Source organism: Gastrolobium bilobum, unplaced genomic scaffold (assembly GCF_033153095.1).
Source record: "Gastrolobium bilobum isolate Gb01-03AN ecotype WA unplaced genomic scaffold, APGP_CSIRO_Gbil_v1 utg16824, whole genome shotgun sequence".
NCBI lineage: Eukaryota > Viridiplantae > Streptophyta > Magnoliopsida > Fabales > Fabaceae > Gastrolobium > Gastrolobium bilobum.
Genome location: NW_026899360.1, coordinates 34124 through 60044, shown reverse-complemented (window position 1 = coordinate 60044; position 25921 = coordinate 34124). Strand labels below are relative to the sequence as shown.

The 25921-nt window shown below is 35.2% G+C and overlaps 3 protein-coding genes and 1 non-coding gene across 4 annotated transcripts; 2 read left to right on the top strand and 2 right to left on the bottom strand.

The window, feature by feature from the left end:
* Window positions 1-4177: 4177 nt before the first annotated feature.
* On the top strand, window positions 4178-8547 carry LOC133289920 (type I inositol polyphosphate 5-phosphatase 2-like). Its single transcript, XM_061487951.1, has 11 exons — window positions 4178-4297; window positions 4372-4477; window positions 4587-4679; window positions 4963-5050; window positions 5126-5230; window positions 5649-6429; window positions 6725-6903; window positions 7014-7122; window positions 7267-7415; window positions 7513-7771; window positions 8103-8547. Exons 1-10 carry the CDS (start codon window positions 4268-4270, stop codon window positions 7718-7720), a joined length of 1848 nt encoding a protein of 615 aa, XP_061343935.1. The 5' UTR covers window positions 4178-4267; the 3' UTR covers window positions 7721-7771; window positions 8103-8547.
* A 4494-nt stretch (window positions 8548-13041) lies between these two features.
* On the top strand, window positions 13042-15730 carry LOC133289929 (peroxidase 20). The gene is made up of 4 exons (XM_061487964.1): window positions 13042-13625; window positions 13765-13956; window positions 14165-14330; window positions 14442-15730. Exons 1-4 carry the CDS (start codon window positions 13413-13415, stop codon window positions 14867-14869), a joined length of 999 nt encoding a protein of 332 aa, XP_061343948.1. The 5' UTR covers window positions 13042-13412; the 3' UTR covers window positions 14870-15730.
* LOC133289954 (small nucleolar RNA Z101) lies at window positions 15285-15380 on the bottom strand. Its single transcript, XR_009748555.1, has one exon. It is a non-coding gene; the product is annotated as a small nucleolar RNA Z101 (small nucleolar RNA).
* A 2327-nt stretch (window positions 15731-18057) lies between the features above and the next one.
* On the bottom strand, window positions 18058-19697 carry LOC133289935 (uncharacterized). The gene has a single exon (XM_061487971.1). The coding sequence runs from the start codon at window positions 19498-19500 to the stop codon at window positions 18406-18408; it is 1095 nt and encodes a 364-aa protein (XP_061343955.1). The 5' UTR covers window positions 19501-19697; the 3' UTR covers window positions 18058-18405.
* Window positions 19698-25921: the final 6224 nt, after the last annotated feature.

The following is a 25921-nucleotide window of genomic DNA, read 5'->3' as shown; positions in this document are numbered from 1 at the left end:
GGCGACAAAGATAGAAGAAAAGTGAAGCCACCACAATGTCAAAGCAGATGTTGAATGAAGTCCTTATTCAATCATGGATACTGTGCTTATATAGACAATTAAGATGCTAAATGCCAATGTGTGTGTTATTTATTGTCCAATAACATCACATATCACAAGTTCGAATTGTCCTCGTCCACCCATAAGACGAAAGATCTTTACTTATTTGATTTGGGAGGTGAAAATGATAGCAATTATGGTATTCAAAAATCAAAATAGTATTAGTTTAATAAAATATAAAAAAGGTGAAAGACTGAACATTGAATAAATAAATAAAAAATCCAAGAATAAAATAAAATGTTAATTAGATTAACTCAAAAATTCCTAATTGTTTTTAACATTTTCTAAAGACTTTCTTAATCTTAAAAAAGGGGGAAGAAACAAGGCCAATCAATATGCTAATTTCTCACAGTTAAATCGATCAGTCCTTCTCCAGTGTTCTTGTCCAAACGAATAATTAGTTATAGGAGTGAGTAAGACCATGGAAAAAAGAGTATGTATTTTTATTTCTTAAGATTAAACAGATGAATTTGCAAATAAGAGTACTAATGATACAAACAGACCATAAATTATTAGAGATTCTATAAAATTTTCACTAATGAATTTTGAAATATATAATTGAAAATATTCTGAAAATCAAACTAGATTTTTTAGATACTTTTTTTTAAATAAATAAGGTATACTTTTTTTTTTTTTCAAAAGTTCATCGAAACGAAACCTTAATATATCATCCTCCAATTCTCGATTCCTCTTTGATGGATGGATATATATATGATTTGATTTGCGTGTGACTAAAACCTATTCAGGTCGTTGACTTTAACACATATATTATAAATATCTGAACTTATGAATTATTTTAATAATGGAAATAACAATTTTTTTTATACATAAATAAATACATTTACATTTAAACGAGAAAGTGTTAAGACATATAATAAAATTATTTGTGTTATAATAATAATTTGAGAAAACATTTTTTTTGCATTCTTCGAAAAGAATATAGACATAAAGAACCACTAACTAGGGTTGTCAAGAACTTAACCTCGCAGCTGAAGATGCTGTTGACAGCTGCTTATTCAGTAGCAATGGCATATTTAATATCTTGCATGTGTGCTGCTTGCTGCCATTAATGTTGGATTCTTATGAAATTCTTATTAAACTTTGATTTGATAGAACTTTGATTTGATGGAATTGAATTCATCATCGAATTCTCTGTTGCAAGTTGTGTGTCTGATGACAGAGACAAGATTACTAGACAACTCCATGAGGATGAATGTTCCAAATAAAGGACATGATAGTGGAATAACATTAATATTTGGGTGCGATGTTTCTTACGTATAATATAAAATTGTTTTATATATATATATAAAAGTACGTGGATTCCATATAAGATCATGTGAAGAGAAAAAAGATAAAAAAAATAGGACCTACACACTTTTAAGTTTTAAGTATATCTAGGAAATAAAATTATCCCTTACAATATCAGAGTCGTTAAACACTTTTTTTTTTTTCAGAAGAGATAACAAGACCACTTTATTTCGGCAGATAAAAAAAAAATGTTTACACTTCCATAAAAAAAATTAATTTAATATCACATGGTCATTAAAATGTTATCTTCAACAAGAAATATTGGTAGTAATATTTCGGCGTTCTTTGTTTACTATCTTTTTGTATTAAATAAAATTTCATATGGATGATTGTATTAAATTACTTAGTAGAATTCTTATAAAATTTTACTCAATAATAGAAGGTGATGAAAAATGGAAGGTGTTAAAAAAATGTTCCTTCAATTAAAATTAGGAGTGTAAATGAGTAAGACGGTCTAACAGAAACCTTCGGCTTGACTTACATTAAGTCTGACTCGGTCTGTTACATATAGTCAAATAGAACAGACTCAGACATAAAAAAAAATCCTATATATAAAGTAGGGTATATGTTTTCTTTTACATGTCGGACTTATAAGCCTACAGGACTACAGGTCAGCTTATTACATATTATTTATTTTAAATAAAATAAATCAATTATTATTTTTATAATTTTGAATAATATAATATATTATTTTAATTATTTTTTTCACTATTAAATGTTTAGTAAACTTAAATAGACTAACAAACTTCTTAGATCATGACTTTTGTTTTTGTTTTTTTTAAATATAAGTCAAACAGACTTATAATTTGTCTATACAATACTAACAAATCAGACCAGACCTAAACTTCTTTAAAACAAAGTCTAGTCCCACCGGGTATATATATTTACATCTTTAATTAAAATATTGTTGCTCTCACTAACATGTTTTTGTGATACAACTCATTTTGCTTTTTTTTTTTTTTCTAATGAAAATAGTTCCTTAAAATCGCGATCCGTTTTGAGAGACGTAAACAATTGTCAATTTGTCATCGGAAGAGAAGACCAAGTGAGGCCGACGCTGGTAAACCATTTGCACTAGATTCTCTTATTAGTCACTGACTTCAATAAAGTCACATCATTCTCAATTATTTAATTATTTAATTAATGAGTGTGTCACACAGCTTCCCTTCAAGTCCCAATGGTTAGATTAGATCTACTCTTTACGTTTCCACACGGTCATGAAAAGTTTTTAATATTATTTAATCTTTTCTATTAAGTCAAAGTTCAAAGTTTAAACAAACGACGTTTTCGTTTCTCCGTTAACATGACATGGTAAAATTTCTTACATAAAAAATATTTTGTAGGGTCTGCATTTTTTAAATAAAAAAAAAATAAGACACGAAAAATAAACATGACACAATCACTTTTCTTATAACATAACTATTATAAAATCCTAAACACAATTTTCATTTGAGTCGACATAAAATGGATTACAACATAGAAATGTGGGGAAATATACCTTTTATGTTGGTATAAAAAAAATAAAATTATAACAATCGATTATAACTAGGTTCGTTTTTCTGCAGTTACTGCAGATAACTTATCTGCAATAAGCCAATACGACGTCGTTTTGGGGCAGAAATCATGATGTTTTTGTAATTTTAATTTATTTCAGGGTTATAATAGTCTTTATATTTATAAATTTTTAAGATTTCAATATCAAAACGACGTCGTTTTGGAAATAAATGCAGATAACTTATCTGCATTAACTGCAGAAATATTTTTCCCTTATAACGATCTATTATTGAAAATACATAGTTATAATCATAAAATTATTTTTTCTTTCTTTCTACATTAATAAATAACATCTTAATAGAGAAAAAAACTTTCATTATAAATACATAATTATAATAGTTGCTACACCAACATAAAAAAAAAATGGATATATCCATGAATATATGATTTAACAGTGGCAAAATCATAATTCTTATCTTTACATATAGTGCTAGTGCGCTGGACCTACATCTATGGCCTCTCTCATCTTTCAGTTTGTGGGTCAATGTGTTCTGTCTTCTTCTTCTTCTTCTTCTGCAGAGAGAGAGAGAGAGATAGAATAAGGTCGACCGCCTTATAATGGGTCTACAGCTGTCCCTTACTTGATGAAACCTTAGTTTAGTTTACTCTCTACTTGTAATCTATGTGTCAAGTTTTCTGTTTATTTTAATAATAAGGTTGTTCCTTGTTACACACATCTTTTCAATTGTGGGGTCATTGGTACATCTTGGCTGTGATTTCACGCTTTAGTTATATATATCCTTTCTTTTTTTTATTGGTAGCCTTCATCACTTTGTTTGGTGTCTGCTAATGTGTATTGGCTTCTGCATTTGGGGCAATGGTAAATCTGCAGTTCTAGTAGATATTATTGTTTTAACTTGTTGCTTTATTAAATATGACAATTTTCTGCTACTTGTATTTCCTACTTCATGATTTATATTATTATTAGAAATTGCTATATATGAAAATGACATATGGGTTATGTTGGACTTCCTTTTGGTGTTTTATTATTATCAGAAAAATTGAGACGTGGGTGTGAGGACCAGTAGTATTGTTTTCCTTCTGCAAGTTGTGGTTGTGGATGTGTTGCTGATATGTTCACACATTTTTTGTCCTTGTCTACTTTGTCCTTGCAGGGATCTTCCTTCTCCCATATTTTTGTACTGTTACTATCTGAGATAACGTCTTATTTAAATATTAAGCGCCAAATAGCACCAAACAAATGTCAGTGGCTGATTCCATATTTAATAACTAGTGCTTTGAAAGTCTAGCATAATACGCAAGTGTTTTTGGGTTCTGTTGTAGTCTTTTGACCTGAAACAAAACAATGAAGGCAAAGAGAGAAAAACGCTCCGAGGTATGCTTTGAAAACTTACCTTTGACTTTGGTTGGTACATTACTTGCAGACTTTCTCATTTCATTTTATTGCAGGCCTTTTGGCCTTCCATTGTGATGAAAAAATGGCTAAACATCAAGCCTAAGGCGAATGATTTTAGTGAAGATGAAGTGGATACTGAAACTGAGAGTGAAGATGATGGTATGCTTTGGGTTTTACTACATTCTTTTTTCTTGTTTAGCTTGATTGTTTTGTTTCTTTTTTCAATTTTTTTTTTTTTTTCGTTTTTGTTCTTTCAATTTTCATCCAGCTTGCTCTCCTAAAGATTCAAAACTGGGCCTGCGTGAAGATAATCCATTTAGAACACAAGGGATCCAATCCAGATTCCCAAGTCACACATCAGGTAATGATACTTCATTCCTTTTCAGCAATCTAGTGTTTTTTCTATAATTTCCAGTTTTAAAACATAACTTTTTGATGTTTCTGATGGAACTATGAGCTGAAAAAGTTTCGAGGTAGAAACGAATGGTAGTCTAAAGCATATATAATGTGCTACACCTAACGAAGAATAATATGAAGTCAAAGAAACTTTTAAGTCAAACCAGCTTGGTTAATTTTGTGAACTCAAATGATTAATTTTTTTTCCACCTAATTAGTTCAGAGTTGATTTGATATTTTTGATTCAGATGCATCTTATAAGGGCTACAAGATAAGACACAGAAGAGGAAAATCAGAAACTCTGCGTGCTCAGTACATAAATACGAAGGAAGTGAGGTCTGATAGTAATCTAGTTATGCAGCATGACATATCATATCAATGAAATGCATCTAAAATTTTGTTATTTTTCAGGGTAACAATTGGCACTTGGAATGTTGCTGGAAGAGTTCCATGCGAGGATCTCGAGATTGATGACTGGCTTTGTACTGAAGAGCCAGCAGATATTTACATTCTTGGGTGAGTAGTTTCTGAAGTTGCCGATACTTTATAATTTCTACTTTGTCTTTATGCTTTGTGCCTTCACCAATTTGTACTTTGATGATATTTGTGTCCTATATGTTTGCTTCTGAAATATAATCAAATTTTTTTTTTTAATCACTCAGATCAGATGGACTAAATTTCATTATAACCTGATAGGTTACACAGATTTAATAACAAAGTTAGTTATAAGTTTCCTGTATATACTAATCATCATCTTATCAAGGCTTTACATTCATTTTCCTAGTACCTTTTTAGTGGTTGATTTATGTAAAGTGTATGCCATTTATTAACCATTGTATAATACTATAATGTATATATTATCCATAGTATGGTCTTCTGATAGATAGAGGCTTTGTAATTGTTGGCTTCTATATTAACTCTCTACCATTCCCAGTTTCCAGGAGGTAGTTCCACTGAACGCTGGAAACGTTTTTGGAGCAGAGGATAATTCACCTATCCGAAAATGGGAGGCAATCATTCGAAGATCACTAAACAAATCTTCTGAGCCTGAAAGTATATACAAAAGTTACAGTGCCCCTCCTTCTCCAGTGTTAAGAACTTCTTCTGCTGCTGATCTTTTAGCAGACAACATAGATGCTAATCCAATAGCTATAGGAGGAACTGTTGAAAACCATGAGGTGGAACAGCAGGAATTAAAGAACATAATTGATACAGGGAATAATTTACAGTTCAAGAGAATATATGGCATTGATCTTGATTGGCCTGAACGTCCATTAGATGCAATCTCCCAGATTGTTGATTCGAATTCGAAGTTGCGGAGAGTACTAAGCAGTTCAGCCAGAATTGGCTTTAACAGGACTGAAAATGCTTTGGTATATGGTCGAGGAATGAAACGTTCACACCACAGTTCTGGAGATTTAGGTTCGTTATGGAAAGAACAGCAAGTGATACCTGAAGTGGTTGATTCCTTAGCTGATGATGTCTCTAATGTGTTATCCACTGAGGATGATGATACTTTTATTGAATTACCTAGTAACGAAGATGATAATGGATTAGGCAACACGAAATCATGTCGAAAGTATGTTCGGATTGTCAGCAAGCAGATGGTAGGGATATATGTATCTGTTTGGGTGCAGAGAAGGTTGAGAAGGCACATTAATAGTTTGAAAGTTTCCCCAGTTGGAGTTGGTCTTATGGGCTACATGGGAAACAAGGTAAGATATCATGTTTCACACTGAATGTGACATCATTATGTTATGGCAGACATAACATTCAATGAGATGAGGAATTTCACTTCCATTGTTAAACATTTAAGCATTAATTACTAGAATGGCATGTGAATGTGATGCATGCGTTAGCAAAGTCTATTATGTATTTTATGATGGCTAATTATAACATTTTGTAGCTTTTATGAGCATTTTACATGTAGTGGTGTGCACATAGAGATGTAACTTGCTCATTTTGACATGAGTTTGATGTGATAATAATAACACATTCTCACTGATACAGGGATCTGTTTCAATTAGTATGTCTCTCTTTCAGTCTCGTCTGTGCTTTGTTTGTTCTCATCTGACTTCTGGTCAGAAGGATGAACAGAGGAGAAACTCTGATGTTCATGAAATTCTAAGACGCACTTGTTTCTCATCTGTTTTTGACTCAGATCAACCACAAACAATCCCATCTCATGAGTAAGCTTTATTATATATATTATATGAAGAAAATTTTCCTTTTTCAATTTTATATGCAAAGTTTTCCTTACAGCTTCTGGGTTCATTGATGGGTTGTTTCTTGCTAACAGTAAGATCTTCTGGTTTGGGGATTTGAATTATCGTATCAATATGGTAGATGAGGAGGTTCGAAAATTGGTGGGTCTAAAAATGTGGGATGAACTGATGAATAATGATCAGGTGAGACTTAAAAAAAACCCAACCTTTCAAAACATGTGGAGTCCTAGTGAGATAAAACTTAGTTGTTGTTGTTGTTGTTGATCATTTAATTTTTAATTTAATTTTTTTTATTCATAATTTCTAATTGCTTCACCTGATTTGTAGCTAAGCAAAGAATTGCGTATTGGGCATGTATTTGATGGATGGAAAGAGGGGTTGATAAACTTCCCACCCACTTACAAGTATGAAATTAATTCTGATAGATATGTTGGTGAAAACCCAAAAGAAGGTGAAAAGAAGAGATCTCCAGCATGGTATATGAATATTTTTGTTAATGCATATATTATATTATATTATAGTATGAATAGGCATAGTAAGATGCAGTAGTTGAACCTGGGTAAGATTATGCAGGTGTGATCGTATATTGTGGTTAGGAAAAGGAATAAAGCAACTTCAATATGGACGTGCAGAAATTAAGCTCTCAGATCATCGACCTGTTAGTTCAATCTTCTTGGTTGATGTTGAAGTATTTGACCATCGCAAACTAAAAAGAGCTCTAAATGTCACTAGTGCAGCAGTTCACCCAGATATCTTCCTCGATGAAGATGGCGAAATATAATCATATTAAAAATACATTGAAGATGGGCATCTACATTCATATTAAATACTGGTAAAAATAATTACACACGCTTTTTCATAAATATTGATCACTTAATTTAATGTGTTTTGACTCAATTTTTGAGTATTATGTGTACAAACTCTGAGGATGCAAGTAAAATGATCGATCTCTATATGCTTAATAAAGAAAAATATTCTGATTTGTCCAAAACAAGGACCATATAGTTAACTGGAAAAGTAACAAAATGAATTTGCTATCCAGCATTAGCTAAAATTACCCGGAGAAGATTACCACTTGGTAACAGGGTGTGTGTGTGTTCGTGTAAGTATTATGATTTAGCTTGCATGCATGCATGTGTTAACATGGTTTTGTTCTCCCGCAGGGTGTAAAAATCTGGGCTGTCTTTGAAGTCATGTTGCCAGTGAGAGACAATTGGTATCCTCTTTCTAAAACTGAGCTTCAAGATGTCAAATTCAAGGAGCACTCCTCTCAAGTTAGCTCTGAACGAAGCCTCCTTTGTGAGATTAACTGGGATATCAAGTATTATGTGGATCCGAGTCAGTTACACTGGAAGCCATTGAAATAGTTATAACAGGAAACTGTATATAGTCTCATACAATAGGATTACTATAGGATCTTTTTGTCATCCCTAGTAAACAGCCATTATTTGAATTTGGCCTCATCGGTTGTGCCTCCCATTTATTTTATCTTTGGAGAATAAACATTGAGGTAGGGGTCGTTTTTCTGTAACACTAGACACGTTCTGTTGGCCATTATTGATTTGTACGATGAACTTCAACCATAAATGACTTTGGCTGGCTTTTGCCTGATCGTTACAAATTACATCTTATCAATTTGCTTTATATATATATATATATATATATATATATATATATATATATATATAGGGGCAAGATATTCTTACACTAGTGTAAGAGTTAGAAGTCTTACACTCAATCTTGACCATTGATCCACTTGTATCCAATGACTCACATTACTAAAAAATTTGAGCCCTTAGATATAAATGGGATCAGTGGACAAGATTAAGAGTGTAACTTACACTGGTGTAAAATGATCCTAACTCATATATATATATATATATATATGAAAAAAATGAAAATTCAGGGATCCATTGTAAAAATGAGAAATATTTTTATAGATCTTCAAAAATCGCTCAATTATAAAAAAATCGGGTGAATCAGTTGATCTATTTGATTGATACAAAGACATAACTTGTAATTTTCTCGAGCCGTACGAATCGCTAGTAATCGCCGGTCAGCCATACGGCGGTGAATTCGTTCCGCGAACCCCAGTTAGATTCAGGCATGATACACTTTTTAGTTTCGGTCAACAAGCTATAGAAGCTATTACTCGAGGGGGTGCTCTTGGCCCAGTGAATATCGCCTAGGACTACATAGTTATGGTTCATTTACAACTAGTTGAATTAAGGGGGACCAAAACTATCCGCCGATTCACTTAACCCACACCTGTATTCTAATTCTCTATTAAACAACATAGAATTGAACCACCATTTTTCCATAGAGCACATCATAAGGAATTCTAATAACTGCTTCAAATACAGTATCAGGAAACTCCTACGGGAGGCAGCAGTGGGGAATTTTCCGCAATGGGCGAAAGCCTGACGGAGCAATGCCGCGTGGAGGTAGAATCGAACCCTCGGTACAAAAATTCGTACAACGGATTAGCAATCCGACGCTTTAGTCCACTCAGCCATCTTTCCCCACTAAAAAAAAACTATTCTTTATATCTTACTTTTTTCTTTTTTTTTCATGGCACGCGGGAAGAGCCCGCGCAGCTGCGGCAGGATTTGAAAAAGGAATTGATCGAGATTGTCCAGTGCATTAAGTCTCCCGCGAGAACTTAGTGCACTAAATATTATAATGGTGTTCTCCCAGGAGAATACAGTTATAATATTTACTATAATTGTGTTCTCGCAGGAGAACTTAGTGCACTGGACCAAATCTTACATCCAGTCACTGTACACTCACTAAATGTAACGCCCGGCCACTTCAAGAATCAATGACTGTCCCTACACACTAACACGAGACTTTTCAGTGTGCTTTGTCCTCACTCGCACACTTCCCGGGAAAACTTCTCAGGAGGTCACCCATCCCAGAATTGCTCCAAGTCAAGCACACTTAACTGTGGAGTTCTTCCGATCTGGGCCCTTTCGCACCGGCGATCACTCCCTGCCCTTGCCAGCTCTTGGGATGTTACATGCCCACCAGCTTCCGCCTGGTTCGTCCTCGAACCACACCGTACTGGAAGAAAGGCCCTACTCTGATACCACTTGTAATGCTTGGCAACTTGCAAGGATCAACGACTGTCCCCACACACTAACACGAGACTTTTCAGCGTGCTTTGTCCTCACTCGCACACTTCCCGGGAAAACTTCCCGGGAGGTCACCCATCCCAGAATTGCTCCAAGTCAAGCACGTTTAACTGTGGAGTTCTTCCGATCCGGGCTACCGAAAAGTAGATGCATCTTGTTAGTATAGGAAGTACCAATTAATTCTTATAAGTCATTCCTAACTGTACCGTCCCATACCAGCACAGTCTATGGAATCCCTCTCTTTCGGGTGTTGATTCGATTCATTCATGAACCCCCAAGCTGCAAGATTTGGCATGAGCCGCTCATTGTCCGTGCCCTTTCGCACCGGCGATCACTCCCTGCCCTTTCCAGCTCTTGGGATGTTACATAATAAAATGTGTTGTAATGTATTGTATAAAATTGATGAGTTAAGAAGTGAAATGGCTTGAATAAGGGTTGAAAAATACATTGAGTTCCTAAAGGTAGGTTCACGGCCTTTTAGAGAAAATGGCATGAATTATGTTGAAAATTCTTAAGTGAACACTTGATTAAATTAAGGAAATCCTAACGAGTATAAGGTGGTCTAGACTTGTGTATTGGCATAGCATTGGCAAAAACATAAAGAAACGAAAAGACGCGATAAAATGTATGCCTTATGTGAAAGCTAGGCATGATGGCATTTTATTAAATTGTATTTGTGGATTCTTGCTCTAGGTGTACCTAGGGACTGAAAAGGATCAAAATCTCTTGAAGATATAAAAGTAACTTGTGTCACAAGTAAGCAGATTGATAAAGCTTCAAGAGGTAAGCTCTATGTTTAAGGAGTCTTTTCCTACTTGAGTGCTCCACCATAGTTAGTGAACTGTGGTTGGATTGTATGACTGTTTTGATGCTTTGTATAGATGCATTCATATAGAGCTATTTGATAACATGATATGTTTTGTTCTGATATGACTTCTGTAAGATGATTTCTGTAATAATCTCTGGCCATTGATTGTATAGTACCCTGATGTCCGCTTTGGGGTCCTCCCTCGGGAACACGTGCGTTGATTTCCGCTTGGGGTCCTCCCTTGGGAATGACGGCGCACATCTCAGATATGATATGGATATATGCTCTGTTCTGTTATGATATCTGTTATATGTTGTATTTGTATACTTTGTATCTGACTTTCATGCAGGAGTGAGCCAGGGGTATGGAGAATTCTCTATAAACCTGGAGCTTATTGAGATTTGTAATCTCACCTCTCGTTGGGGCCATATTTTCAGGTGCCCAGATCCCCGGTGAGACCTCTCGAGTCAGGGACGCTACCCGTGGCTGAGGATTTTGGACGTATTGGATTTTGAATAGCTGTAGGCTACTTCTATTTTGGAGTATAGTGCTTTCATTTAGTATTTCAGTATTTTGTGGATCATGATGTTAGATCCTTTATTTTGTATATGGCCTGTATAGGTTTTGTATATGTCTGTCAGTTTGATGCATGTACATTTGAGTATTCATGCACGTTATATGATGATGTAGTATTCAGATAAGTATACGTTTTGATGGCATGCTGTTAGATATAGTGGTACGGAGCCATGTTATGCATGCGCCCATATATGGGTATTTGATTATATTTGGATACCTGATATTTCTGAATGGATATGTTGTATAAACTGTTTATCAGGAAATGTTTCTGAGTGGGATTGGAAAATCCCCACTTGTCCGATTTATAGAGGAAACTCTGCCCGATTTTCGTTTACGCCGAGTAAGAATTAAGTTAGAAAAAGAAAAAGTCAGCTCATATTTTCGTAAGTTAAGTCTTCCGCTATTTCTGTTTATATCATGTGTATGTTAATTGAACCGGCTCGAGACGGGGATGTTACACTAAACCTTATATATATATATATATATATATATATATATATATATATATATATATATATATATATATATATGGCAGAATATTCTTACACCGGTGTAAGAGTTAGAAGTCTTACACTCAATCTTAACCATTGATCCACTTGTATCCAATGGCTCACATTACTAAAAAATTTGAGCCCTTAGATATAAGTGAGATCAGCGAACAAGATTAAGAGTGTAACTTACACTGGTGTAAAATGATCCTAACCCTATATATATATATATATATATATATATATATATATATATATATTGAAGGATATATTTACAACTTTTTTTTTTCAACCTCTTACAACCATTTCTTAACACTGTTGATTTTCGTCAATCAACGGTTATCATTTTCGCAAATTAGATTCATTAATTAATTATTAATTCACAATAAATGATAACCGTTGATTGACGGAAATCAAAAGTGTTAAGATATAGTTGTAAGAGGTTGTAAAAAAAAAAAGTTGTAAGTATAACCTTCCTATATATATATATATATATATATATATATATATATATATATATATGGGTTTAACTTTTATACAATTAATGCAGAAAAATTATCTATAGTTATACTGCAAGTAATACATAGTATAACTTTTGAAATCAAAAACAAAGATAGAGTTAATTTCAAAAATTATACTATGTAATATCTATAATACATAGTGTATTACAGAAAACTTTTTCGCACGTCTGGTTCTTGTTACCATTTGTTGTTCCCCAATCTTAAAAATTAGATCATTTATAAAACTCTTATACATGCCTCCATACTGCATTATATATTAAAAGAATCCATTCCAAACTAATCCATATAAGTTTCGCAGCATCAAGTGGTTCTCGCCATAAAGATTTGAAATCCTTGTATTTGCCTTGAGTATTGACGCTGAATATATACGTAGTTCCTAAGAAAATTATAACATTTATATACACAGAACACTCACTCTCCTCTCCTCACACTCTGATATACATAACTTGTATAGTTTTCGGGAAAGTATACATCTGAACCTTGAAGGCTCGTTCATAAATGTACAACTTAGTATATCCGTATATGTTCTCTGTTATGGATGTATAAATAGGATCATTTTTGTTATTGTTGTCAGGAAATAAAATTTAATTAACAATAACATGGTTACATGGGGAAGTAATTTATGTTCACTACAGAATCGATCTGCTATGTAATAGTTTACAGGAATTCCCTTTTCTTTATTTGATTTGTTACTAAAGTCAGTACCAGAAGGAAGAAATTATATCCAAAACTAAATTAAAAAAACAATAGGTCAAGTTGGTTGCATCAACTCTTGGTGAAACCAAAGCACCTGAGAAAATTCTCTACCACAAGGTTGGTTTGAAAATGTAGAAAGAAACACCAACAAACGGTACAAGAAAAAATCTTTATCAGATCTCTCTGTCTCCGCACATTGAGCATAAGACTACAGCATCATCCCCTATACCTTTGTTCTTCATTTCCTTCAATGGAGCGTATTAGACTCTTACCGCTCTTGATCACTATTGTGTTCAAAACTCTAACTCTGAGCGGTGGTGAACTTCTTGTTTATGACTACTACAATGACAAGTGTCCCATGGCTGAAGACATCGTGAGACATAACGTGGAGGTAGCAGTTTTCAAAGATCCTCGTTTGGCAGCCTCGCTACTTCGCTTACACTTCCATGATTGTTTTGTCATGGTAACCATAAGTGCATTTGTTTTCTTATTCTAGACTTGTTCCTTTGTTATGTCGCTGAGTAATGGTTTTCAATTTTTCCATGATTCATTGTTTGTTTGTTTGTTGAAATTTTTATTTCTCTTGTATTGTTGGAAATCAGGGGTGTGATGCATCGGTACTTTTGGATAGCGTTGAAGGCATGACAAGTGAAAAGCAAGCAGGACCAAATCTGAACTCTCTACGTGGATTCGAGGTCATAGACAAAATCAAGTATTTGCTGGAAGAAGAATGTCCTTTCACTGTTTCATGTGCTGACATACTTGCCATGGTTGCTCGTGATGCTGTTGAACTGGTACACACCTCAGCTTTTCTCTTTAGTCTTTTTCCTTGCACCACCTCTAGCTAGCATCCAGTTCAATTGGATTCCTACATACATTGTTTTAAAGGGTCATGATTATACATATGATCCCGGATTGTTTTTCACTAGTTTAAATTACACTCTTAATCTTAAATGTTAATTCAATTTATGTTTGCAACAACTACTATTGTTTGTTTTGAAGAGAGGAGGACCAAGATGGGATGTTTTGATGGGGAGGAAGGACTCTTTGGAGTCAAGTTTCAGCGGAGCCAACTTATTCATCCCAGCTCCAAATTCCTCTTTAGAGGTTCTCATTGATAATTTTAAGCAACAAGGCCTCGACATAGAAGACTTGGTAGCTCTATCAGGTATGTTCATTATTGATTCATACAGTTGAATTAAGATTTCAGGGCACCAGAAAATAAGGGGGGAAATGAAGTACCTAATCATGTATTGTTCCTACTTAAAAAAAAAAAAAGGTAGCCATTCCATAGGAAGGGCAAGGTGTCTAAGCTTCAAGCAGAGGATTTATGAAGCAAAACAGGAATATTACTATGGCTATGATCGCTACAAGCGGTACACAAGCTTCAGAAGAATCCTACAGTCCATATGCCCTGTTACTGGAAGGGACAACAAATTTGCACCATTGGATTTTCGAACCCCAAAAAGGTTTGATAACCACTACTTCATAAACATACTCGAAGGAAAGGGCTTGTTGGGTTCTGATAATGTTTTGATCAGCCAGGACTTCGATGGAAAGATCACAGAGCAGGTGTGGGGTTATGCCTCCAACGAAAAACTTTTTTTTGCTTCATTTGCTAAATCTATGATTAAGATGGGAAACATCAATGTTCTTACAGGAAATGAAGGAGAAGTTAGGAGGAATTGTAGGTTTATTAACGCTTAGTTGTTAGTTGCTATGTGTATTGTAGATGGTTTATTACCTGCTATGAAGAGTATTATAATTATCTATAATACGTATTTCTGCAATAAAAAATGGCCTTAATCATCTGACAAATTAAGGCATAGTAGTACAGTACTTGCTTATACTTGTAAAATACTCAAATATTTAACACATTAGAAGCTCTAAATTGCTTCAATATATTACAGCACAAAACCCATATGGGGCTTAAAAATTATGCTGCAAAACCGAATAATCGCACTTCATCAACTCCATAATACAATACTTAATTATAAGGAAAACAGAAAAACATAACTCTAGTTGATAGAAATCATCAAAACACAAATAAGGTTAATGCAGAGAAATATGACCCCCAAGAAAAAAGAAAAATCACTAGCAAAAGGAAACAATGAAATAAGGACAAGGGCATCAGGTTTCCAACGTGATATAGCATCAATGAAATGAATTCAGACGCAAATTACCCATTTGTTACTATAAGATTCATCACATGCCCATTACGTGATCGATTTCGAATGAGAAAAAAAAAACTCGGAAAAATTTGCTTGACTTTTAAAATCCCAACACCTTAAATCTAAAACAAAAACAAAGGCGACTGAAAGATGAAAAGAAAATTATTTCCCAAAAACAAAATAAGACTGACAAGAGGATTTGTAAAGAACAGACTTAGCTCTCTTAATTTTTCTACGAATCATCCCTCAAACACAACCCTACCATATGAACAAGAACCTGCGATGCGATTTTGCGAAGGAGGAGGATGAAGCTCGTGACAATTTATAGAAAAATAGAGATTAGGGTTGCATGGAGGTTCACTTCACAAAAATAGAGGAACGGGTCGGACTTAGAATTCAGAAATCAACTCTGCCCTTTCGACAATTGGGTATATGGTAGGTTCACTATAGGCCCATTCTATTCATGACATAAAATAAAATTATGAAATTGGGATTCTTTGTATTTTAATCTTTATTAACTATTATTATATGAGGGTAGATATTTTTATTACCAAAAAAATTCACTACTAACTCGTTACCTATTTAATCATCATTGAATCAGCATTTTCTCTATCTTCAATTTTTTTTCAATATTCTTTCTCTTTAATCCAATAATGATTAGATAAGTAATGAGTTAGTAATGAATTTTTTTGTTAGTAAGAATATTTCTCTTTTATTATATTCCTCAATCGGGATACCAAGCTTCTGGGTCCTAATTTTGATATAATTTTATGGGGGAAATATTTTTTATCATTTTATATAAAATAATATTATTTTAATATATAATTGGTATTATTTGCCTTCTCTTTTCTCCATTTTCTCTCTTTCCTTAATTTTATGAAAAAGAGAGAACATAAAAATCATCAAACATATATTAAAATGACAGTTTTATCTAATTTAAAGTGGCACAATCTTGTTAGTCTCGTTATCGTAAAATTTCGGAAGACTGTAACTTATGACTCGGGTATCCTAATTAGATACTTTTTTTTTTTATTTCATATAAATTTTTGAGATCTACGCAATGACACCTCATTTGACATATTTAATCTTCCATAAATATAGTTCAAATTTGCAACAATAGCTTCACAATCACAATAGCGTTTAGATTCAAATTTTGGCGTGAAGAGGTAGAAACCCTTGATTTGTTTAGCTTCCTCGATTTTCAAATCAAGTTTGTTGAGATTTTAATTAATTGAATTTCTATCTGTTAGAATTGCAGCAGCACCTCTGCGAGACAATAATTAATTTCAAAATTTGTTTTTATGAAGAAAACAAAACAAAAAAAAAGTTGGAACAAAAATGAAGTGTCATTGCGGAGATCTCGAAAAGTTATGTAAAATAAAATAAAAATCATCTGATTTAGATACCTAAGTCAAAAATTACGGCCTTCCGAAGACATTCGTGTCTCTGTCGCGAGGAAGGGGGGCGACACTTAGTGTCGCGGAAGGCCCCATGACACTAAACGACCCTTATTGAAAAATATCAGAAATCAAATATCAAATTAATACATTAAAAATTTCCAAAACCAGCCATTGGTCAAAGAGCCTATATACTTCTGTCGTCAAAGTTCGCACAATTAACATAGTGAAATGCGTCAACACAAAAATTTTAAGTTTAATTATTGAAAAAAGTGTGTATCATTTTAAAAGTAAAGTTGTGTCATTTTAAGTTAGAAAAAAAAATAGATAAAAGAGGAGAGAGAATGGACAAAAAAATATAAAGGTGTGAATCTCACCTCTTCATGAGAGTGAAAAGATATAAATTATGTCATTTAAAAGGATAAACATTTTTCTCTTAATTATTTGGTTAATTATTTGGTTGAGAAACAACTTATCCACCTAATTTTTTTCTCCATAAAAAGAACATGGTGTAACCACTATTCTTTGGATTTCTCCATCCTCTACTTTGCAAATAAACTTCTTACCACTTGAAATTGGTGGTGGAACTCCTACTTTATTATAGGAAAAGGATAATTTCCCATTTAAAAAGTAAATTTTGCTAATTGAAAGCCCGGTAAACACCCAAATGCTTAGATAAAGAATAATAAGCTTGTTCAAAAAAAAAAGATAAGAATAATACTTTCAATTTCTTGCTCCCAAATGGCAATTACACTAAACAGATTATCAAAATTCAAAGCACGGTACTCGAATGCTTGGATAATGAAAATACTATCAATTGCTTTCTACCAAATTGCTATTACACCAAACAGATTATCAAAGGAAACAGCAATTCAAGTATTTTAAGCTCCCAACTTCAAGAAAATGGAATTGTCAAGCATTTTGGGAGGTGCGGAGAGGCAGGAGAGAAAAGTAGAAGATGGTATAGGACTCCCAGAAGCCTAAGTCCGAATCGGGGTGAGGATATAGCATGCTTCACCAAACACATTGTTAATATTTGGTGGTCAAAGCTTAAAGATTATTACTTCTTTACCACATGCTTTAGCAGTAAGACTAGCTCAGAAAAGACTTTTGCCAACAAAACAAAATATGATTTGCAACGACACAATTTTATTTCAATCAAGTTCCTCAGTGAGTTAATAAAAATAAAAGCAAACATAGGTGATTCAAACACTAATAAGGCGTCATGTCAGATACAATTTCAATTACCACGTAACAATTGGATTGGACATATGAGATCGAACTCCAACTTGTAAAAGCTTAAACTTTTTGAGTGAGTGCCATATTAATAGTTTTATATATTATATCTTTAACATTAACTAAGTATCACCTAGTCCTACAAAGTTAAATATCCATGTAAGTTGCAAAAATACAGAATGCAGCTTCAAGGCTCAGTATAACTACACAAATAACAACATTTTTCCCATCCTTTGTCAACCACACAAATGATCTGATTACACTTAATCAACTGGTACACAGTTACTACTGATATCCTCAATCCTCCAATTACTACATAGAAGTGTCACCAATCAATTACTCTTAACTTCAAATAAGAAACAGAAGCTGAAATTTTATATACATTGCAAGGCAGACAAACTTAGAAAGCATTAATAAAGTGGTAATGACATTGACCTTGCTAAGAGGAAGTAGCAGCCTTTATGGCTTTCTGCAATTCAGATTCCACATCACTCACTAGACTTTGGGACTTGTTTGGTTGTTTTTTCTCATTCTCTTCTCTGCCACTCTTGTTACTTCTCCAACGCTGAAACTCGCCAGTGCTTTCATCCGAACGCTGAGATAATCTCTTTCCAACAACACCATCACTCCCCTCATGATGATGATTCCTTGTCGAGACTCCCATTTTAATCTCATCCAACGCTCGCTTCATTTCCCTATTTTCCTTTTCCACAATCTCCAAGTCTTTTCTCATCCAAAAGCACATACCCTTCAACGTATGCAAATCGCTCTCAGAAGTGTCCTCGCTCAGCTTATTATTCTGTTTCACTTCCTCAACCCTCTCTAACCCGATCTTGTTCACGGTCAAATACGGCATTTTCAATCCCAAATTCCCGGGAAAATTCACACCCCACCGCAAATTCAAGAACACCCCTTTGGTCACTGGCATTACCGTCCGAGCCATAACCGCAACACTAGGCGAAAGACCACATTTTGCATCGTTCTTACCAACCATATAGTTATGGTCACTGTCACCACAAGGCTCCAATTTCAATTCCTGCCAACCCGATGAAGACCCATCATCAGCCACACCATCAAAACCCTTTCTGATTTCAGTGTAATCAGGTGAAGGCGAGGCAGAAACAGAAAGGTGGTCAGTGTTTGGATCAGAGAAGACAGTTTTGTTGAGAGAGAAGTGACCGAGATGGGGTTTGAAGTGTAGAAAGAAAGATGGGTGTGGGGTTTGGGAAAGAGGGAAAGTGGCAGAGAAGACGAGAGGAGAATTGCGAGCGGAACCGAAGATGCCCAAACCAGATTTAAGAGAGAGAGAGAAAGGAAGAGAGGAAGTGGGAGAGTAAGAAAGCTTCAAGGTTGGACCCGATGGGAAATTAGTTGAAAGTGAGAAAGAAAAATCAGAAGTGGAGTTAGTTGTGTTGGTGGCAGTGATGCCAGAAACAAAGGGATTGGTGAATATAGTAATGGGTACCTTTGCGGTCATGATTTGGATGTTGTGTTGATCTTCATCGTGACCCTGAAATTTGAGGGACAGCTTCATATTGTTGTGATGTTGGAACTAGAAGGAAGCGTGAAGCAGAACGAGAACCACCATACCAAACAGAGAGAGATGATGAGAACGGGTTGTATTTGGGCCACACTTTTTTGCAGGGAAGAAAGAGAAGGGTTCTGAACTTGACACATAACCCCTTATGTGGTTTCTTGCGAGTACAGGGTAACAGATTATCTTATGGTCAGATTTCACATCAACTTCTCGTATGAAATTTGTAGAGAAAAGTTTAAAAATCTTTATGGGTGTTTGCTCGAGAGAAATTTTTTTATCACATAAAATAGAATTATTAAAAAAATTGTGAGAAAGTGAGTTTGTTGATAAAGTTGGAAAAAACTTATTTGATTGGACGAAATATTATGAATAAATTGATTAAAGTTTTGTAAATCTATATTTTGTTTTATCCATTTCTTCATCCTTCTAACAATACCAGATTAGAAGTAGCATTTCTACTTTGTGTTTGTTAGCCATTTTTGCTCACAATTGATGAAGGATGGGCATTCAAATTTGCTTGTTAAATTTTTAAATAACTTAAACCAAACATGGAAAAGAAAAAATGCTACTTAGGATTGCCTCAGTATCTTATGAGAATACTTGAACCAAACGCTCCCTAAGTGATATTGTTTTGAATCACTTATATTCTTGTGTTTGTTTTTTTAATTACTTATGGTTTTTTCATCAATACCCTCTCTTAATATTAGGGATGTTTGCGGTCTGGATTAAATTGATTTTGAAACAAAATGTATCATCTGATTCAATCTCTTCAGTTTGATAATTTAATCGTTCGTTCATTTTAGATTATTTTAAAATCCGATCAAATTTTACTCGGTTTGTATTGGATTGATTTTTGATTTTTCGAAAAGCCTAAAATTTTAGCCATACAAATCAATAGCTATATCAAAATAAAGCCATACAAAATTATAAACCACTAGAAAATTCAAGTCTTCAAACTAAAACAAGTCTTAAAATCCATGAAGAGTTAAAAGAGATTAAGAGACAATAAAAAACTAAAACATAGATATATAGGGCTTATTGTTTCTCAAGTTGCTTGAGATAACTTTATCTCTGTCTATTAAATTATAACCATACAAAAATGGATCAATGTTGATAACGGAATAGAGAAAAATGAAATCACAATCATTCAAAAGTGAATCAATTAATATAAGGAAATAAATAAATAAAATGACGTAATTTTTGGGTGAATGGAGATAAATATATTTTAAGCTGCTTGAAAAATATTTTTCTTATACATATATATATATATATATATATCAATTTTTTATTGTAGAGTATAAAATTTAAATAAAATAGTTTCGTCGAAGGAAAGAATAAATGATACAAAATTATTAACAGGCTTAATAATTTTCTATACAAAAAATAGTAATATTATTAATAGACTTAACAATTACCTATACAGAAAATAATGAGATATAAATATAGCTGTTTGCCAGCAAAAAATACTAAACTCTTCTCTCACTTATCAAATTTAAAATTTGAATTTGAAAAGTTAGTGAATTAAGTATAAAAAGAAAGTATATATTGAAAGAGGAAGTGACACATTATCAAACTTTCATCTCTGAATTATAATATAGTTGATAATTAGAGATGAAAAGTATCACTTTAAATTTCAGCAATGGACATTAATGGCAAAAAGCCTCTTGTTCTCTCTTCTACATCATCTCCTCCACATGTGGTAACTCCCTCAGATTCCGGTAAAAGGGAGGATGGGGTTGATATTTCCATAATAACGCATGACAACAAGAGTCCGGTTACTCTTTCCAGCTCGAAGGATGTTGAGGCTTCGAATGCTAGTTTGAGACCTGCTGATGTACCCTCGGTGATGCGGGATAGTTTTGATCTCCCCAAAGTCTAATGACAGGGTGTTTTCATCCTTTCTCATTATTTTTTGTGGTTTTTTGATGAGTGTGTGTGTTTGGAATTGCAGGGGGGCTGGAAAAAAGGGTTTTTCTCCCCTTATTAGGGACTTGTCTCGTCGTTTTAATATTCAAGTTATGGCTTTGCTTGAAACTCGTATCGGAGCTGACCGTGCTCAGAAGGTGGTGAAAGGCTTTGGCTTTCAAAAGCATGTTATGGCTCATCCTCAAGGTTTTTCTGGTGGCCTGTGGGTGTTATGGAATGATAATGAAGCTCAGATTCAGATTTTAGAGTCTCATCGTCAGTTTATCCATTTAAAATTTTTTTGGCGTAATAGAAGGAATGAGGAAGCTGTTACTTTTGTTTATGCCAGTCCGCGGCGTCTTGAGAGGGTGTCTCTGTGGGATGCTCTAGGAAGGTTACAACAGCAATCCTCGGAGGCTTGGTGCATTTTGGGAGATTTCAATTCTTATTTGCATGCAGCAGAAAAGGAGGGAGGTGGCCCGCCTGATTGGAGGAGTATTTATGATTTCCAAAATTGTATTATGAACTGCAATCTGGAAGACTTGGGTCATCAAGGGCCTACTTTCACTTGGCATAGAGGCAGATTGAAGGAACGTCTTGATAGAGTTTGTGCGAATGAGCAATGGCAATTGTCCTTTCCTGACAGGGTTGTGACTCATCTTCCCTGCTACTGCTCGGATCATAGACCTCTTCTTCTCTGGGAGGGTCCTTCTCCTCACCATCCTGGAGGGAGCCGTCCATTTAGATTTCTGGCAGCCTGGCTCACTCATGAGGATTTCCCTGGCCTAGTGCAGGAGTGTTGGAATGGGAGTACAGGTTGGGGCACAGCTAGTGAAACTTTTCGATCGAATGCTTCTCACTGGCATAGGGAGTGCTTTAGGGAAGATGCCAAGCTTAAGAATAATCTTCAGGCGAGACTAAGGGGTATTGACCGTAGTCTTAGTCACCATCCTTGCCATGCTCTAGAAATTCTGCAGAAAGATCTTTGGCGTCAGTTGAATCTCATTTATATTCGGGAGGATCTTACTTGGTTTCAGCGGTCTAGGGCTAGCTGGTTGAAATATGGTGACCGGAATACGAAATTCTTCCATTCTACTACAGCTGCTAGGAGGAGGAGAAATCGTATTGATGCTCTGAAAAATGATGCTGGTGATTGGATTGGTGATCCCTCTATTCTGATGAATATGGCGGTGGAGTATTATCGTAATTTGTTTAAAGAGGATAATACTGCTAGACCTGGGCTTCCAATTAGAGGCTATTTTCCTCACCTTGTGCAAGAGCACAACATTCATATTGGTAGCATTCCTTCGAATGAGGAGATTAGGAGTACAGTTTTTTCCATGGGACCTCACAAAGCTCCAGGGGTGGACGGTCTTCATAGTCTATTTTTCCAATCTCAATGGGATACTGTAGGAAGCTCTGTTTGTGATCTGGTGAAAGATGTGTTTAATAATCCCCAAAAAGTTCGGGATATTAATCAAACTCTTATTTGCCTGATCCCGAAGATAACTTCACCTCAATCCCTTAAAGATTTCCGGCCTATTAGCCTTTGTAATGTTATTTATAAGACTATTACTAAGCTTATTGCTAACCGTTTGAAATTGCAGATGGATAAAATTGTTATGCCTAACCAGTGTAGTTTCATCAAAGGAAGGCAAGGGACAGATAATGTAATTATTGCTCAGGAAATTATTCACTCTATGAGGTCAAAAAAAGGCGCCAAAGGTTGGATGATGATTAAGGTGGATCTGGAGAAAGCTTATGACAGAATTAGCTGGGACTTTCTCCGAGATACTCTTCAGGATGTGGGACTCCCCCCAAATCTCATTAATCTTGTTATGTGGTGTGTTTCGTCTTGTTCGATGAATGTTCTTTGGAATGGTTCTACAACTCAGGAGTTTTTCCCATCCAGGGGGCTTAGACAGGGTGACCCTTTGTCCCCATATTTATTTATTCTTTGTATGGAGCGACTTGGTCATCTCATTTCCCATGCAGTTAGGCAAAAGTGCTGGAAGCCGATGTTGAGGAGAAATGCTCCTCCCATTTCTCACCTCTTTTTTGCGGATGATCTTATTCTTTGTGCGGATGCATCCTTTGATCAGGCCCAAACCATTTCCAAGGTGCTAGATGATTTTTGTCTTTCTTCTGGGCAAAAGGTTAACCATGAAAAAACAAAAATTCTCTTCTCCCACAATGTGAATCATATTTTGGCAGAGGAACTTAGTGGTGAGTTGGGCTTCTCAAGGACGGTGGATCTTGGAAAGTATTTGGGTATTCCTCTTCATCATCGCAGAGTTGGGAGGGCGGCTTTCAGTCATATCCTCGATCGAGTTCAATCTAGGATTAATGCCTGGAACCACACCAGTCTTTCTCTAGCAGGAAGAATTACACTTTCGAAAGCTGTTCTCTCAGCTATTCCAGCCTACACAATGCAAGTTTCTGTTGTTCCTCTCGGAATCTGCAATGATATTGAGAAACATATTAGGAGGTTTTTGTGGGGTTCTAATAGAGCATCTACTCGTCCTCATCTGGTTGCGTGGGATCAGTTGTGCATGGATAAAGATCATGGAGGGCTGGGTCTGAGGAAAATGAAGGAAGTTAACAGGGCTTTTATTATGAAAATTGGTTATGGGATCCTTTCTAATCCAGACGCGCTTTGGGCTAGAGTTTTAAAGAGCAAGTATAAAGTTCAGTCTGATTTGGTTCCTAATATTTCTGCTACTCGGAATAGCTCCTCTCTTTGGAAAGCAATTGTTTCGTCTTGGCCTGTGATATTACAGCATTCCAGAATTTTGCTAGGTAATGGAAATTCTACTCATTTTTGGGATGACCCGTGGGTTCCGGGTTGTGGTGCACTCTCATCCTATGCTGCTATTTCTGATCCCTCTCAGATAAATCATCAGCTAATGGTCTCTGATCTTGTCTCATCCTCCGGAAGTTGGATGTGGGGGGCTTTCCAGCATAGTCTTCCCGATCACGTCAATGCTCGTATTAATAACATCCTTCCTCCTTCGGATGTTAATGGTCATGACCGAATTTTGTGGACAAGGACATCTGATGGGAGTTTTTCGCTGAAGTCCGCTTATATGGCCATATCCAGGGGTAACGAGGAATCTACCAATTTACCTTGGAATCGCGTTTGGCAGTGGCATGGACCTGAACGGATTCGTACGTTCCTTTGGCTGTTGTTAGGAGATAAAATTTTGACAAATGAAAGGCGTTGCAGACGGCACATGGCGGGTTCAGATATATGTCATCTGTGCAATTGTTTTACGGAAACTTCCTTACATGCGGTTAGAGATTGTATTGCAGCAAAAAAAGTGTGGGAGATTGCAGTTAAGCGAGAGGCTTGGGAGGATTTTTTCTCTCTTAATCTTCAGCAATGGGTGTTGTCCAATATCTCTGAGGATCGTAATTGGTCCAATTTGCCATCATGGCCTCTTCTGTTTGGTATCATTTCCTGTTTCATTTGGCAAGCTAGGAATAAGAAAATTTTTCAGGGATCTTCTGTTCCTGCTTATGGCACTTTTAGAGCTGCTATGGTCTATGGTGAAGATTTTTCTTGGTCAGAATACACGCTTCGGGTTGCTGGTCTTGAGACTAACTCGAATAAAGAGAAATTAGTTTCTTGGGTTTTTCCTTCGGACCCTTGGGTTAAGCTCAATGTGGATGGGTCAAGTATGAATAATGGAGAAGCTTCTGCTTGTGGGGGTGTATTTAGGAATGCTAGTGGAAGGTGGCTTGTTGGCTTTTGTAAAAATCTTGGCTGTGGTAATGTTTTGTTAGCAGAACTTTGGGGTTGTCTCCTTGGGCTTGAGATTGCATGGAGGAAAGGTTTCCGTTTTGTCTGGCTTGAAGGTGATTCCTTAGTAGCCCAGTTTTTCATAAGAGAAGGGTGCAGCTCTCATCATCCAGCCTCTAACTTGGTCTTGCGCATAAGGAATATGCTGGATTGGAATTGGAGGGTTAGAATTTCCCATATTCATAGGAAAGGGAATGGGGTTGCCGATTGGATGGCCTCTTTTGCCTACTCCTTTGATTGGTCTTTACAAGAGTTTGACTCGCCTCCTTCTGGTTGTCGTGACAAACTTGAAAGGGACTATGTAGGAGTAGTTTGGTCTAGGAGGTGTTCCTAGTTTCTTTTTTTGTTTTTCTGTTTCATGTTTGCTTTTCAAAAAAAAAAAGTCTAAACCCAACATATTAGTTACACGATAAAAATAAGGAAATTATTAATTTCATGTTAAGTGAAATGGTACTCTTCCGTGGGTCAAATAAATATGTGGAGTCTATTATTTAATAAAAAAATAAAAATTGGCGTAAAATTTAATGGATGTATAACATAAAAATCTCCAATGAGACAAATATTTCTCTAAAAATAAATAAATAAACGGTGACAGGGTAATTTTGTGGCACGTGGTAGATGGTTTTAGTCCCAACTGCTTCTGCGCCAATTGGATGCTCTCTCCTTCTCGTTTACCTTGTAACTTGTCTCTTTCTCTGTCTCAAGCTTTGT

Coding starts and splice junctions, on each gene's coding strand:
- LOC133289920 (XM_061487951.1), top strand. CDS start 4,268: ATGAAGGCAAAGAGAGAAAAACGCTCCGAG. Junction 4,298..4,371: donor AGAGAGAAAAACGCTCCGAG/GTATGCTTTGAA, acceptor ATTTTATTGCAG/GCCTTTTGGCCTTCCATTGT. Junction 4,680..4,962: donor ATTCCCAAGTCACACATCAG/GTAATGATACTT, acceptor TTTTTGATTCAG/ATGCATCTTATAAGGGCTAC.
- LOC133289929 (XM_061487964.1), top strand. CDS start 13,413: ATGGAGCGTATTAGACTCTTACCGCTCTTGATCACTATTGTGTTCAAA. Junction 13,626..13,764: donor TCCATGATTGTTTTGTCATG/GTAACCATAAGT, acceptor GTTGGAAATCAG/GGGTGTGATGCATCGGTACT. Junction 14,331..14,441: donor AGACTTGGTAGCTCTATCAG/GTATGTTCATTA, acceptor AAAAAAAAAAAG/GTAGCCATTCCATAGGAAGG.
- LOC133289935 (XM_061487971.1), bottom strand. CDS start 19,500: ATGAAGCTGTCCCTCAAATTTCAGGGTCACGATGAAGATCAACACAAC.